At 36.4% G+C, this 12309-nt stretch overlaps 1 protein-coding gene across 1 annotated transcript in view; it reads right to left on the bottom strand.

Moving 5' to 3' along the window:
* Positions 1 to 12309, bottom strand: part of DENND5B (DENN domain containing 5B) — a 119999-nt gene that overhangs the window by 69957 nt on the left and 37733 nt on the right. The window contains exons 4-5 of the mRNA XM_077774599.1: positions 6243 to 6779; positions 3404 to 3635 (exon numbers count right to left, since the gene is read on the bottom strand). Coding sequence (XP_077630725.1) covers positions 3404 to 3635; positions 6243 to 6779 — 769 coding nt within the window. The remainder of the gene's footprint in view (positions 1 to 3403; positions 3636 to 6242; positions 6780 to 12309) is intronic.

Below are 12309 nucleotides of genomic sequence, written 5' to 3'. Positions count from 1 at the left end.
TCTACACAGAAAAAAAAAAAAAAAAAAAAAAAAAAAAAAATCTGATCTTAATGTTTTTATGAACTGAATTTTCAAGAGAAAATAGATTTGTGAAGCAAGACTAGGTCTCTAATCCTTTAGATTACCAAAAGGGGAGAGCAAGCAGTAATTGCGGTTGTGTGATAAACAGATCACACTGTGGGAACTGCTAATCTTGGGATTTAAGAGAAGCCAAAAGGTATTTTTATAAGTATTTCATGGAACCAGTTTATTTTGCCCAGTTCAACACCAGCAGATTGAGTACTGCTGGTTACTCCCCATAGTCTCAAAAACTTTCCTTCTGAGTGGAAAGGGATCTGTCCATGACATATTCCACACTTGTCAAAAGAACATGCTTAATACCATCTTGTGTGAGTTTAATGTTTCACCTAAGCCAGTTGTTTGTGTTTGATGACAGCAGTGAGGGACACTTTGCAAAAGTCATTATTACCCTCTAGGACTTAAACTTTACAATATTAGATACCCATCTCAAACTTCCCTAATTCTCCTTTATAGTTCAGAAGAATCTATCCAAAACTTCTTGAATTTCATGTTATTTTTAATGTGCAACTTCTAACTTCTCCTAAAACACAGTCCATATGTTTTATGTTGGGCAAAAGAATGCCACATTTTAATGTGAAATGATAGTTAATTTTTCAATGATGCACCCCTGGCTCTCCACAACCCTATCTATACTCTCAGTGTTCCTAATATTTATAAAACACTTAATCAACAGATGGTTTAGGCAAAATAAAGCTTAGACTCATGGCATGGAATTCTCTGAAGTCTCTGCCAATTTTATGTTCCATGAAATACTACAAAATTCCATCTCTGCCAATGAATGCTTCTGTTCTCATGAAAGAAAAAAAAGGTAGCTTCAGTTTTTCTACTGGATTTAAAATGACAGAGAAATCCATCTGATACTGAGTTATTCTCCTTTAGTCAGGAAGCTTTTTAAAAACAAAAATCATGATTCACAATGAGTTACTCTAGGGTTTATATTTAAGAGTGCCTTGGGAGCATAACACAATGTTACTTTTCAGTAATTATACCACCAGTGAACACTGAACATTCAGGAATTATTAAATGCCTGCTTTGAGAGGTCATGGGCCTGTTAGATTTTCAAGGGTCTGTGCCAATACTCATTTTCTGTGATCGGTAAGAAAAAAGAAAAACTCTGCATTACTATCAACTTGTCTTTCTGCACAGATATCATGCGGTTCTGGTGCCACAATATCAACAGCAGATAGCCTCTGCCTATAGAGTTCACCTGCAAATCAAAATTCTTCTTAGTTAGAGGCAAAACAAAAATAATATCAAAACAACAAAGGACAAAATAAATATACAGTAAAAGTCAATAATGAACAACAAATGCCAACCTCTATGCTTTTGTTTGGGGTGGGAGGATAATTTTACCTGAGGAAAGACATAACTGCACCATTTATGGGGGGGATAGACACGGTCACAGCCAGCTGCCTTCTTTACTTTGATAAATTAGGTTCCTGGGAGTCTAGTGCTTTAGCCTAATCTCATTTTCATATGTTAAACCTATAATGGTATATTTTGAGTATTCTATAATTTCTGTGATGATACTGGGAATGTCAACTTCTTTGAGGGGCTGACAGAAAACCTATTTTAACTAAAAAGAGTTTCTGGAAGCACACAAATAAAGGAATCAGTGCTTGGCTCCATTAAAAAAATTCTGTCAGGAAGGGAGGACTGAAATTTTCTCAACAAGGCATTATATTATTCACATGGCTATTAAAGCACTGAAAGTCATACTATTCTCTGAATAGGGACAGACAATTTCCTTCATTCCACTCCCTCAAATTCCAGAAATACGGAGGTAACTGCTGTTTCCTGAAGGCACTCCAAGGATCTACCCTTCTGAGTGGGAATAAAACAGAATGATATTTCAGCATAATAATGAATTCTCAGAGACCTCATAAGACTAAAGACATCATTTACATACCTCTTTCCTTAAATATGCTACAACTACAGCATCACCACTCCTGTGACTCTGATCTATTTAAATAAAGTGAGAAAGGCAAACATGGAGGCAGAGCAAAGAAACTCTTTCCTGCCTCTTGCTTCAGTGGAAAACTTGCTCTCAAATAGCAACTATGCTCGAAAGGGAAAAAATAATTAAAGGAAGGGGCATTCAGGTGATAGGTAGCAGTTTATTTGGCAAAGAAAGTGTTAGGAACAAGGTAGAAATGTATAAAACTGTGTGGACTGGTACACTTCACATGTTTCTTTAATAAATAAACATCTAATGTGGTTGTAAGGCTTCAGGTATTAGAATTAGTCAAACCTGAGTTCAAATCATGCACCATCAGTCACTGGCCAAGCAACCATAAGCAAGTTACTTAACCTCTCAGCTTTCCCAATTGTAAAATGAGGACAGTCATAAAACAGAAATACATATGTTTATACCTCCTCATTGTTAAGATCAAATGCAAAACTGCACGTAAAACATGTGGTACGATGTCTGGAACACAGTAAGTACTCAAAATACTTGCTAATAATATGATTATTTATTTAATGGACTATATTACTGCCAGACAAGACTGGCCAAGACTGATGATTCTCTAAGGGAAAAACTGGTGTCAGGGTTGGGGAGGCTCTAATGTTTTTGTTTAATTTACTTTTTTAAGTGTTTATTCATTTTTTGAGGGGGGGAAGAGAGACAGAGAGAGAGCAAGCACGAGTGGGGGAAGGGCAGAGAAAGAGAGGGAGACACAGAATCTGAAGTAGGCTCCAGGCTCTGAGCTGTGAGCACAGAGCCCGATGCGGGGCTTGAACCCACGAACTGCGAGATAATGACCTGAGCCGAAGTTGGATGTTTAACCAACTGAGTCGTCCAGGCATCCCAGAGGAACCTCTAATCTGAATCCAAGAATCCAGAGATTTTAATTTCAATAAGTGAATAATTAATGACACCACTAAAAAATAAACATATTGTTGTAGTTATGTAAATTAGGCAGCATCTCAGATTTACTATTTTAAATTAATACTTATCTTTCTTTTAATGAAAGGAGGTGAGAAGTAAAAATGCAACATAAGCAGCAAAAAAGAAATTTATATTTTTTCAATTAAGGCAATAAAAGAGAATAAGACAAAAATCATAGCAACCTAATAGTTATATTTGATTCAATTTTTTACTGTTTTTCCTCTTCTAAGGGAAGAGGAATGTCAAGTAGGAATAGGATGGACATTAATTCACAGAAACAGAAGGAAACAAAACTATAGAAAACACTTGATAAAATATAAGGATTAATCATGAAATCTAAAATTGAAAATTAATTTTCAGTTTATAAGGCCAACAATGTGTAAAAAGAAATCATGAATTTTAAGTCAATTTTAAAAGGCGTGATAAATGTACCTGCTTCTTTTAAAGTGCTGCATTTCTGATAGATAGATGTCCTCAAGGTGGGGGCCCTTACATTATACAGTCTTATCTTCTCAATCCGAGAGTCAAAAACCCGGAGCAAAGAATCTTTCTCTTCCCACTGAGACATAATTTTATTATCAATAAAGGTGGCAAACATCTGCGTTTCAATGAAGCGTGAAAGAAATGGCAGGTAAGGCTCAGGCTGGTCAGACAGAAAGGAAGCCTGTAATGAGATAATTAGAAATTATTAGTGCAAAGAGATTATCTTAGTACTACGTGAGAAATCTCAAAATTATTTGTTGCTGAGGTCATTTAAAAAAAGATCTTGTAACATGCAAAACTGATGCTTGAAATTAATTTTAATTCACTTTTCCTTTTAAATTCATGAAAATTAGGTGACTTAGGCCTTTAGTACTGATTCCACCTTTCAAAATTGATTTGCATTCTGATACTCATGACATTGATGTGGAAAACGGGGCCTAATTAATGAAAGATGGTGGATCAGATGCTGCCATATCATTGACCATCCTCTTCACTTGCCAATAATTTTTGACCCCTTTCCTAAGTGAGCTGTGATTTTTTTTCTGCTGTTACTAGTCTATGCAGTATACCTCTGAGTCATAAGGTACTGATGTGATCAACAGATAGGACTGTGATAAATATGTAAGTCATAACCTTTTAAAAACATGGAATTTGTGTTTATGGGTGAAATCTTTGTTTTTCAAGTGGATGTTTTCCTAGGTCCTAAAACTGTTCAAGACTGATCGATGAGTCTTAATTCAAGATCAAGCCTGTGGTGATTGAAGAGTCTGGGCCTTAACAACTAAAATAAGTATTGCTATCCAGAGCTATTCAAGCCTTTGGAAAACACATATAACTGGCTGCAGGTTCCTGTTACAAGACTGTCTGCCACACGGACTGGTTCAGTAAATTGTAACAAGCTCCTAATTCTAAGTGCTCTTCTTCTTCTGTGGTTCTTCAGGTTCATGTATGTACAGGAATTCTAGTCACAGCCTGGTACTAGCTGAAATTTGGAACTGAATTACTATTTCAGCTGCTGGATTGGTTTTGCTTTTCATTCTTTTGAGTAGGTGCAGTGTGGCAGAAGCCAGAAGGCAGAAGATGGGGAAGGGTAAGTTCTGACAATGGCCTCCTTAATAGCCATCGGTTTCTTACTAGTATATTTATTTTTCATTCTAAAATTTAGGAAGCCTTTAGGGGCGCCTGGGTGGCTTAGTCGGTTAAGCGTCCGACTTTCACTCAGGTCACGATCTCGCGGTTCGTGGGTTCGAGCCCCGCATCGGGCTCTGTGCTGACTGCCAGCTCAGAGCCTGGAGCCTGTTTCAGTCTGTGACTCCCTCTCTCTCTGACCCTCCCCTGCTCACGCTGTCTCTCTCTCTCTCTCCTAGAAATAAACAAAAAACATTAAAAAATAAATAAATAAAATTTAGGAAACCTTTAAAAAAGTTCCTTAGAGAAACCCACTTATTCAAATTAAGTGCTTCTATAGTTCAGATGTATTTACATACATCTGAATAGCCAGGGAAAGGTTCACAGTAGTCTCTAAAAAGCAATTCACCTCTTTAAAAGATATTTTACAGGTAAGTATCATTTTTACTTTTTCTAGAGCAAAGAGTTTTCCTTTTTCCTAAAGGAGCCAAATGTTTGGCTTTTGATATTCAGACCCTCATGGACTACAACACTGAAATCAGCAAAGACTTGGCTTGGAGGCCTAGCATGTGATAGTCCTGTACATTTTCCGAGTGAAAAATGAGATGATTACAAGCCTTCTGGAATCCACATGAAACTTTCATTTTTCTAGTCGTTATATAAAAAGAATTCCATTTATAGTCTGAAGCTACATAAAGATTAAGAAGGAAGAAAAGTACCAGTGCTCGATTTAGATAAGAATTTGAATTGCTCCAAGGATAAATCATGAGTGTACACAGATTAGTTCCAAGTTGGATAGGAAAAAAATGAAGAAAAAAATGGGTAAGCTTAATAAGAAAGGAACCTAAGAGCAGGAATACATTTGGAGAAGTGAAGGCTTCTTAATTTATTAAAGAAGTTTTCTCAAACATAAAATGCATTAGAACTTAACTGTTCAATGTAGTTTATATACTTCAACTGAAAAAATATCTGATGAAATCAGAAAATAACCTTAGATACTACCCACCTTTACAAAAGTTTTTTATTAATATTTATTTGCCAGAGACTCCATAATTGTTAGTTAGCTTCTTAGAATACATTAGCTCCTTTTAGAGGTCTTTCAAGACACAAAGATACCATTTAGCAAAAAGCCATAGTGTATTCTAATAGCAAATCATGACTTGGCAATCACAGAAGCAGGGGACTGAACTATACCCTAGTGACTTGAAAGAGTTAATGCACACCCTTAAGTGCTTTTGTCTGGAAAACAAAAACAAACAAAAAAACTGGTGGATATGTCAAGAAAATCAGCCAGAAAACTCTATGGTAAACCTTAGATAGAAGCTTCAACTTCAGCAGGACAACTGAAAGCCAGTGTCATTTTCTGTCTTCCTTTCCCACAAACTTTGGAACAGAACCTTAGACTTACAGTCATAAAACTTAATTTATTCACTTTTTATCACTTTGATCCTAAGATGAGGTAAAACTTTGTCTTCTGAAACTAGAGTGTTATCTTTACATGGACAAGTTGAGATGTCACTATAGGATGAAGACAAAATATAAGAATAAGTTCTTAATGGGAAGGGAGAGAGGAAAAATCTGTGTTTAAAAAAAGTTAACAAAATCAGTAAGACAGCCCACTAAGAGTCATAGAAAGGGAAACTATGTTTTTTTTTTTTACTTTGTCAAAGTTCTGCATCTGTTCTCGGTTGGTAAGCCAGGACTCCATGTCCTGGGCAGTTTGAATCACAAACGCTTCGTAATCTGCAAACATCTGTGTGAAGCGGTTGGCAAAGACCTCGCGGAGCTGCACGTTGAGCTGGTAGTCCCTCAGCTCTGCCTCTTCACACTGCAGCTTTAAATCCTTTTCTTTTTCACTCAGAGAGGCAGAGAGGTCCATTTTTTCCATGGTCACACCAGTCCGCTTGGCCAGAGCCTGGAGGCGGGCTATGGTTTCATTGCCCTTCAGTAACTCATACATGCTGATGTTAGGAGTAGAGACGTTGCCATTCTTCTTGTCATTAACCAGGTCCTTCAGAACCAGATTCTTCAGTTTTGTGGCACTCTCACTGCAATGTAGGCTGCCCTCAGGAGGGATCCCAAATTGAAGAAGCACTTCAGAGAGTTCCTGGATAAAATCCACCTTATTGGGGAATTGTGGAAATTCTTCAGGCAATTCAATAAAATGGTTGTCGATATCCACAAAACACAAATTAGCCTAAAAGAAAAAATAGTAATACAAAGGTTTTAAAATAGAGGAATTTTATATTCTAAAATATTCTTGCCGACTATTTTTTTAAAGTTTATTTTGAGAGAGAGAGAGAGAGAGAGAGAGAGAGAGAGAGAGAGAGACAGAGAGAATCCCAAGCAGGCTCTGTGCTGTTATGGGGTTTGATCCCATGAACAATGAGATCATGACCTGAGCCAAAATCGAGGGTTGGATGCTCAACCAACTGAACTACCCAGGCGCCCCTTCTTGCCAACTATTATAAACAAAATCATAGATAACAATGACTTTTTAAAATTAAGATATAACTGACATATAACATTTTGCTTTAGGTGTGTGAATCAATATAGATTATGAAATGATCACCACCATAAGTCTATTTAACATCATCACCACACATAATTACAATTTTTTTCTTGTGGTGAGAACTTTTAAGATCTTCCAGTGCCTTTTATACTAACTTTCTCAAGGTTAAGAATTTTTATTCTTTAAGAAATTTTTTCTAGCATTTTTATTCTTCAAAAATAATTTCAGTTAAACACCTGACTCAATTTTGGCTCAGGTCATGATCTCACGGTTTGTGAGACTGAGCCCCATATTAGGTTCTGTGCCAACAGTGCAGAGCCTGCTTGGGATGCTCTTTCTTCCTCTCTCTCTGCACCTCCACCGCTCACTTTTTCTTTCTCTCAAAATAAATAAATTTAAAAAAACCCAGCCAGTTATTTAAAATTTTTTTTTCTTTTTCCAGCATTTTTTCCTTAGGTATTTTATACCATATTGAATACACATGGATAATTTTGTCTAGGTCTTAACAATTTGTTATAATCTGGACATGATTCTGTAACACAGAATATCCATTAGGCATTCCTAAATGAATAAAGTCATAGTACCTTACACATAGAAGGCACTAGGTAAAACGTTCACTGGATGAATCCAGCCTGAACTTTCTATGCCATTCCACTGCTGACACCATCTGTAATTTAGAATTAACAATTGCTAAAATTTAGCAGCTTAGTTCCCCCAAATTGTATGAAATTGGCAAAGAACAATCCAATTACAAAAAATCCACAAATCTTCACTTTATCCAAAATTAGCTTCAACCTCTTAGACCACCAACCATATCAGAAGTTATTAGACAAACAGCAGGAGACAGTGGGAGAGGCAAGTGCTTAGACAACTACACGATTACTCCTTGAATAATTAAGAATTGATTCAGGAGATATTTTTGAGTTGAAAAGAAGAGGAAACAGAAATCAGAGGAAAGTTTTTTTGAGTTTGCCTGTGCAATATATTTTGAACTTATATTGGATAAAAAGACTTTTAAATATTTTCCAAGTAGTTATGGACAATTCAAGGGGCCAAGTATATGCATGAAATTCTGATTATCTCTCATGATTAGAGTAGACTCCAGAACAATATTTTACTTTTACTATTCATACTCTCTTAGTTAGAACAAGGTTGTCAGTATAAAGGAAGATTGTGCTCATAGGCTCTGGAAGGGTGGGAGGCCAAAGGTACAGCCCATCACATAAAACTGACGCTGACTACATTACATCAGGCTGGACGCAGGGCACACATAGAGTGGAAGTCAATCAGCAGAACAGGAAGTTTCACCTTGTGTCTCCCTGTCTCTCCTACAGCTTGGCCACCAAGGTCGCCAAGGGACAATTCATACTGTCATTTGATCCTGTATGGCCAGGTAAGATGAAAGGAGGAGAGCAAAGAGTTGGGTTTTTAGTTTTCTCTTCTGATCCCTGATCTTTATGTTAGGTGTTGATGTACAAGAAGTACAGAAAAGTTCCACATTTAGCTCAGCTGAAACTCAAGACTTTGCTGCATCTAACAACAGAAAATCAACAATGATTCCTAAAGCCTGACGTGACCTCTGAGTTCAAATGTTTATTCTGCAGATGAAGAAATTGAGGCCCAAGAAGTTAGGCAACTTCCTGACACCTGTTCCAGATAAGCATCCTCAAACAGCCTGGTGGCTTAAGAGAGTTTTTCCCTCCAATTTTCCTCATCTCCAACATCATTAGTTTCCTCTAATTAAAGTAAGAGGTGAAGTCAAATCTTGCTGAAGACTGTATTGCTGCCTACAACTTTCTGTAAATCCACATCTTTATATATGTGTCTATCTATAGCCTCTAGAAAGCAGGGTATGTTGAAAGACTAGGGGGGAGAAATTAGGTCACTAGAATTCAAATGGATGATTCAGTATCTTTAAATGGAAGAAAAAACTTCACTAACTTGCTAATCTAAATGTTAGGCAGCACATTCCCACCACTTACATACTGTACTGTTTCCCTCATTAATGCCTTCCTGCTATCCTCTTCAATCTTTCTACGAAAGGAGAAATTGATACACCTGGGAAATTCTAAAGCTTGTTATGCTCTTACACCGCTGCTGAGCCGCAGGGGACGGCGGAGGTTCCAGCACCACAGCCACTGGCCGGTCCTCATGACTCCATGGGTCTCTCATACCCTCCTATGATTGCTTAGATTGGGCCCAAGTTGGGGCTTTTATGATCACAAAATAAAAATAGGATTGTTAGGGGCACCTGGGTGGCTTAGTCGGTTAAGCGTCCGACTTCGGCTCAGGTCATGATCTCACGGTTTGTGGGTTCGAGCCCCGCATCGGGCTCTGTGCTGACTGCCAGCTCAAGAGCCTGGAGCCTGTTTCAGACTATGTGTCTCCCTCTCTCTCTGACCCTCCCCTGTTCATGCTGTCTCTCTCGCTCTCAGAAATAAATAAAACATTAAAAATAAATTAACATTTAAAAAATAGGACTGTTAACTTGTGTTATGATGACTTGTTGAGGAAAAACCAAAAAGCCTTTTTTCAAAAACAAACAAGAACTCCATATAATAGGGCATTCTGATAAATCACTTTTTACTTTTAATACGATTAAACTAAAAAATTCCATCAGAAAAAAAAATTCTATCAGAAGAGCTCAAGAAATGTTACATACGCAATAACAAACACTCTTTACATCTCAATCTTATATTGTTTTAGGACTAAATATTTCTAAATTTTTTGCTGATCAATGCTGCTTACACACATTCATGGTATGTAGTCACGCCTAGTTAAAAATGAAACACATACACACAAAGTTCCCTCAAAAGAAAGAGAACAAAGACTTAAAGCTTAATCATTTCTTCTGCCAGGAAGCTTTCCCATGTCCCTACCCTAAAGATATTCTGATTTCCTTTGCATATATGCTTAGTTCATTCATTCCTCTTATTTTTTTTAACCTCTGTTATTGATATTTGTAAATGACTTACTTTGGAAAGCAGAAATTACATCTTATTTATCTTGATGTCCCCTAATGCATCCTACACTTGTAGTGTATGAGACAACTGTTTGGTGAATGAATGAATAAGACTTAAGGAGACAGTCATTTTGTGGAACCTCAAAGATGTACACAGGAGGAGGAAGTATCTGGGAATGTGAGGCCAGGGCAGCTCTCTCCATGCTTACTAAGGGATATAGTTTCTCAATGGCTGAAGTTAAGCTGGTATAAGGGTAAGCCATAGGAGAATATTTAAAATATCCCCACAGACTCTTAGGATAGGACATAACAAAAAAAAAGTAGAAAAAGCGATTCTATTTCAGTTTTTCTCTGGATTTTTGGCCCACCATTTACTATAAAGACAACCAAGAACGGGATCAAGTGAAGCACCCTTCTCTGCAGTTCATCCTCAGTGCTGTATCCTTCTACCGTCACTTTCCGCACCCCACCCCCTGAAGAAACAATTTAACAAATGGCTACCTGTGCCTATCATTTTAGAACTAAGGGGAGAGTAAGTGGGTGGTTAATTATAAGTCTATGAAGGTACATAGGTTAGCTAACAACTAAAATCATACCTTCTTAAAATAATCATTTTGTAAACTTATCATTTTCGTAACTATTCTAAGGAGCCTTGTCACTATTTTTTCCCCATCACTATTTTTACCTATTATTTTATTTTACAGTTTTCAGGGAAAGGAGGGAAGTAGTGAATATTACTAGTGAGTGCATTTAAGTCACTTTTAAAAATGGCTATTTTTATACCTACATCTTCGTCAAAATTGTGTGAAGTAGATTATTTCTCTCATTGTAAAATGTTACGAGCACAAAGTGATTTGTATGTATTTTCTGACTCTAAAGATAAACAAACTTAAAAATTCTGAGAGCTCTTGCAACAATGTCTGTGATTTTCTAATTTTTTATTCCTTGAATCAATACTCTTTAATTAGTGTACATACCTATCTATTCATAGAGTAGCATAGTATGAAATAACCTGGGTCAGCTGTTAGCATTTTCTTCTAAAATAAAAATGTACTAACATATATTTTCTATACACTACTCTTTTCTCTTTTCACAGCTGACCCAGGTTATTTCATGCTATTCTACTCCATGAATAGACGGGTATGTACATTTATTAAAGAGTATTGATTGGGGCTCTTGGGTGGCTCAGTCAATTGAGCATCTGACTTTGGTTCAGGTCATGATCTCACAGTTCATGAGTTCACGCTCCAGGCTGGGCTCTGTGCTAACAGCTTGGAGCCTGGAACTTGCTTTGTATTCTGTGTCTCCCTCTCTCTTTCTGCCCCTCTCCGCTTGTTCTCTCTCTTAAAAAAATAAACACACTTAAAAATATATTGATTTAAGGAGTAAACAATTAGAAAATCAAAGACACTGCTGCCAAGAGCTTTCAGAATTTTTAGGTTTGTCTTTAGAGTCAGAAAATATTCACATATAGGGAGACAGAAAGATTTCCCCACTCCAAAAATATATAGGTAGCATTTAAAAACTCTTAACAATTCTAACTCATGTAAGCATGGAAAGATTTTATACACCAAAACATACTGTCTTATAAAATATCATTTGATATACAAATAGACCAAATACTCAACAAGAAACTAAAACATGTCACTATTTAAGTTTTTAAACTTAAATTGTACTTAAAATACATTTGATTAGTCTATTTCCTTTTCCTTGAAAATTTAAAGGATAAATTTTTGAACCAACAAGATACTTAATCAAATAAAAGAGAAAACAAGAGAGTTCAGGTAATAGAGAAAAGAGATATAATGGGGAGGCAAAAGCAGAGAACATGCATAAGCTCAAAAGAACAAGACAGCTTTTATAAGCATTTTATATGATCCCAGTCAAGCTATTTTTCCCTGAACAAAAATGTTAATTTTGGTAGGGAAACATTCATTGGAATAAAGTAAGCAAAGAATGATTACAGGAATCATTAATGGGTATAATGGCTGTGGCTTAGTGTGTTATTTTAAATTCACATATTAAAATGAGGATCTCTATGGGAAATAGGAACAAATAAAAGCATAGCACAGCATGAAAGATCTTATTAAGAAAGGTGCTAATTAAATAGCTAATAATATAATGTAGTTAACTATTTAATGTTTTTTAATAGGCCATGGCACTCTCATCATTATTTCATTTCAAAGGTTTTATATTCCAATTCTGAGTACCATTAACAAAAGATAAAAACTACACTCAAAATGCTTCCAAGAA

This window comes from Crocuta crocuta, unplaced genomic scaffold (genome assembly GCF_008692635.1).
Source record: "Crocuta crocuta isolate KB4526 unplaced genomic scaffold, BGI_CrCroc_1.0 scaffold176, whole genome shotgun sequence".
Classification (NCBI taxonomy): domain Eukaryota; kingdom Metazoa; phylum Chordata; class Mammalia; order Carnivora; family Hyaenidae; genus Crocuta; species Crocuta crocuta.
Note: the sequence above shows the minus strand (reverse complement) of the source record. Positions and strands in the feature narration are given on the sequence as shown.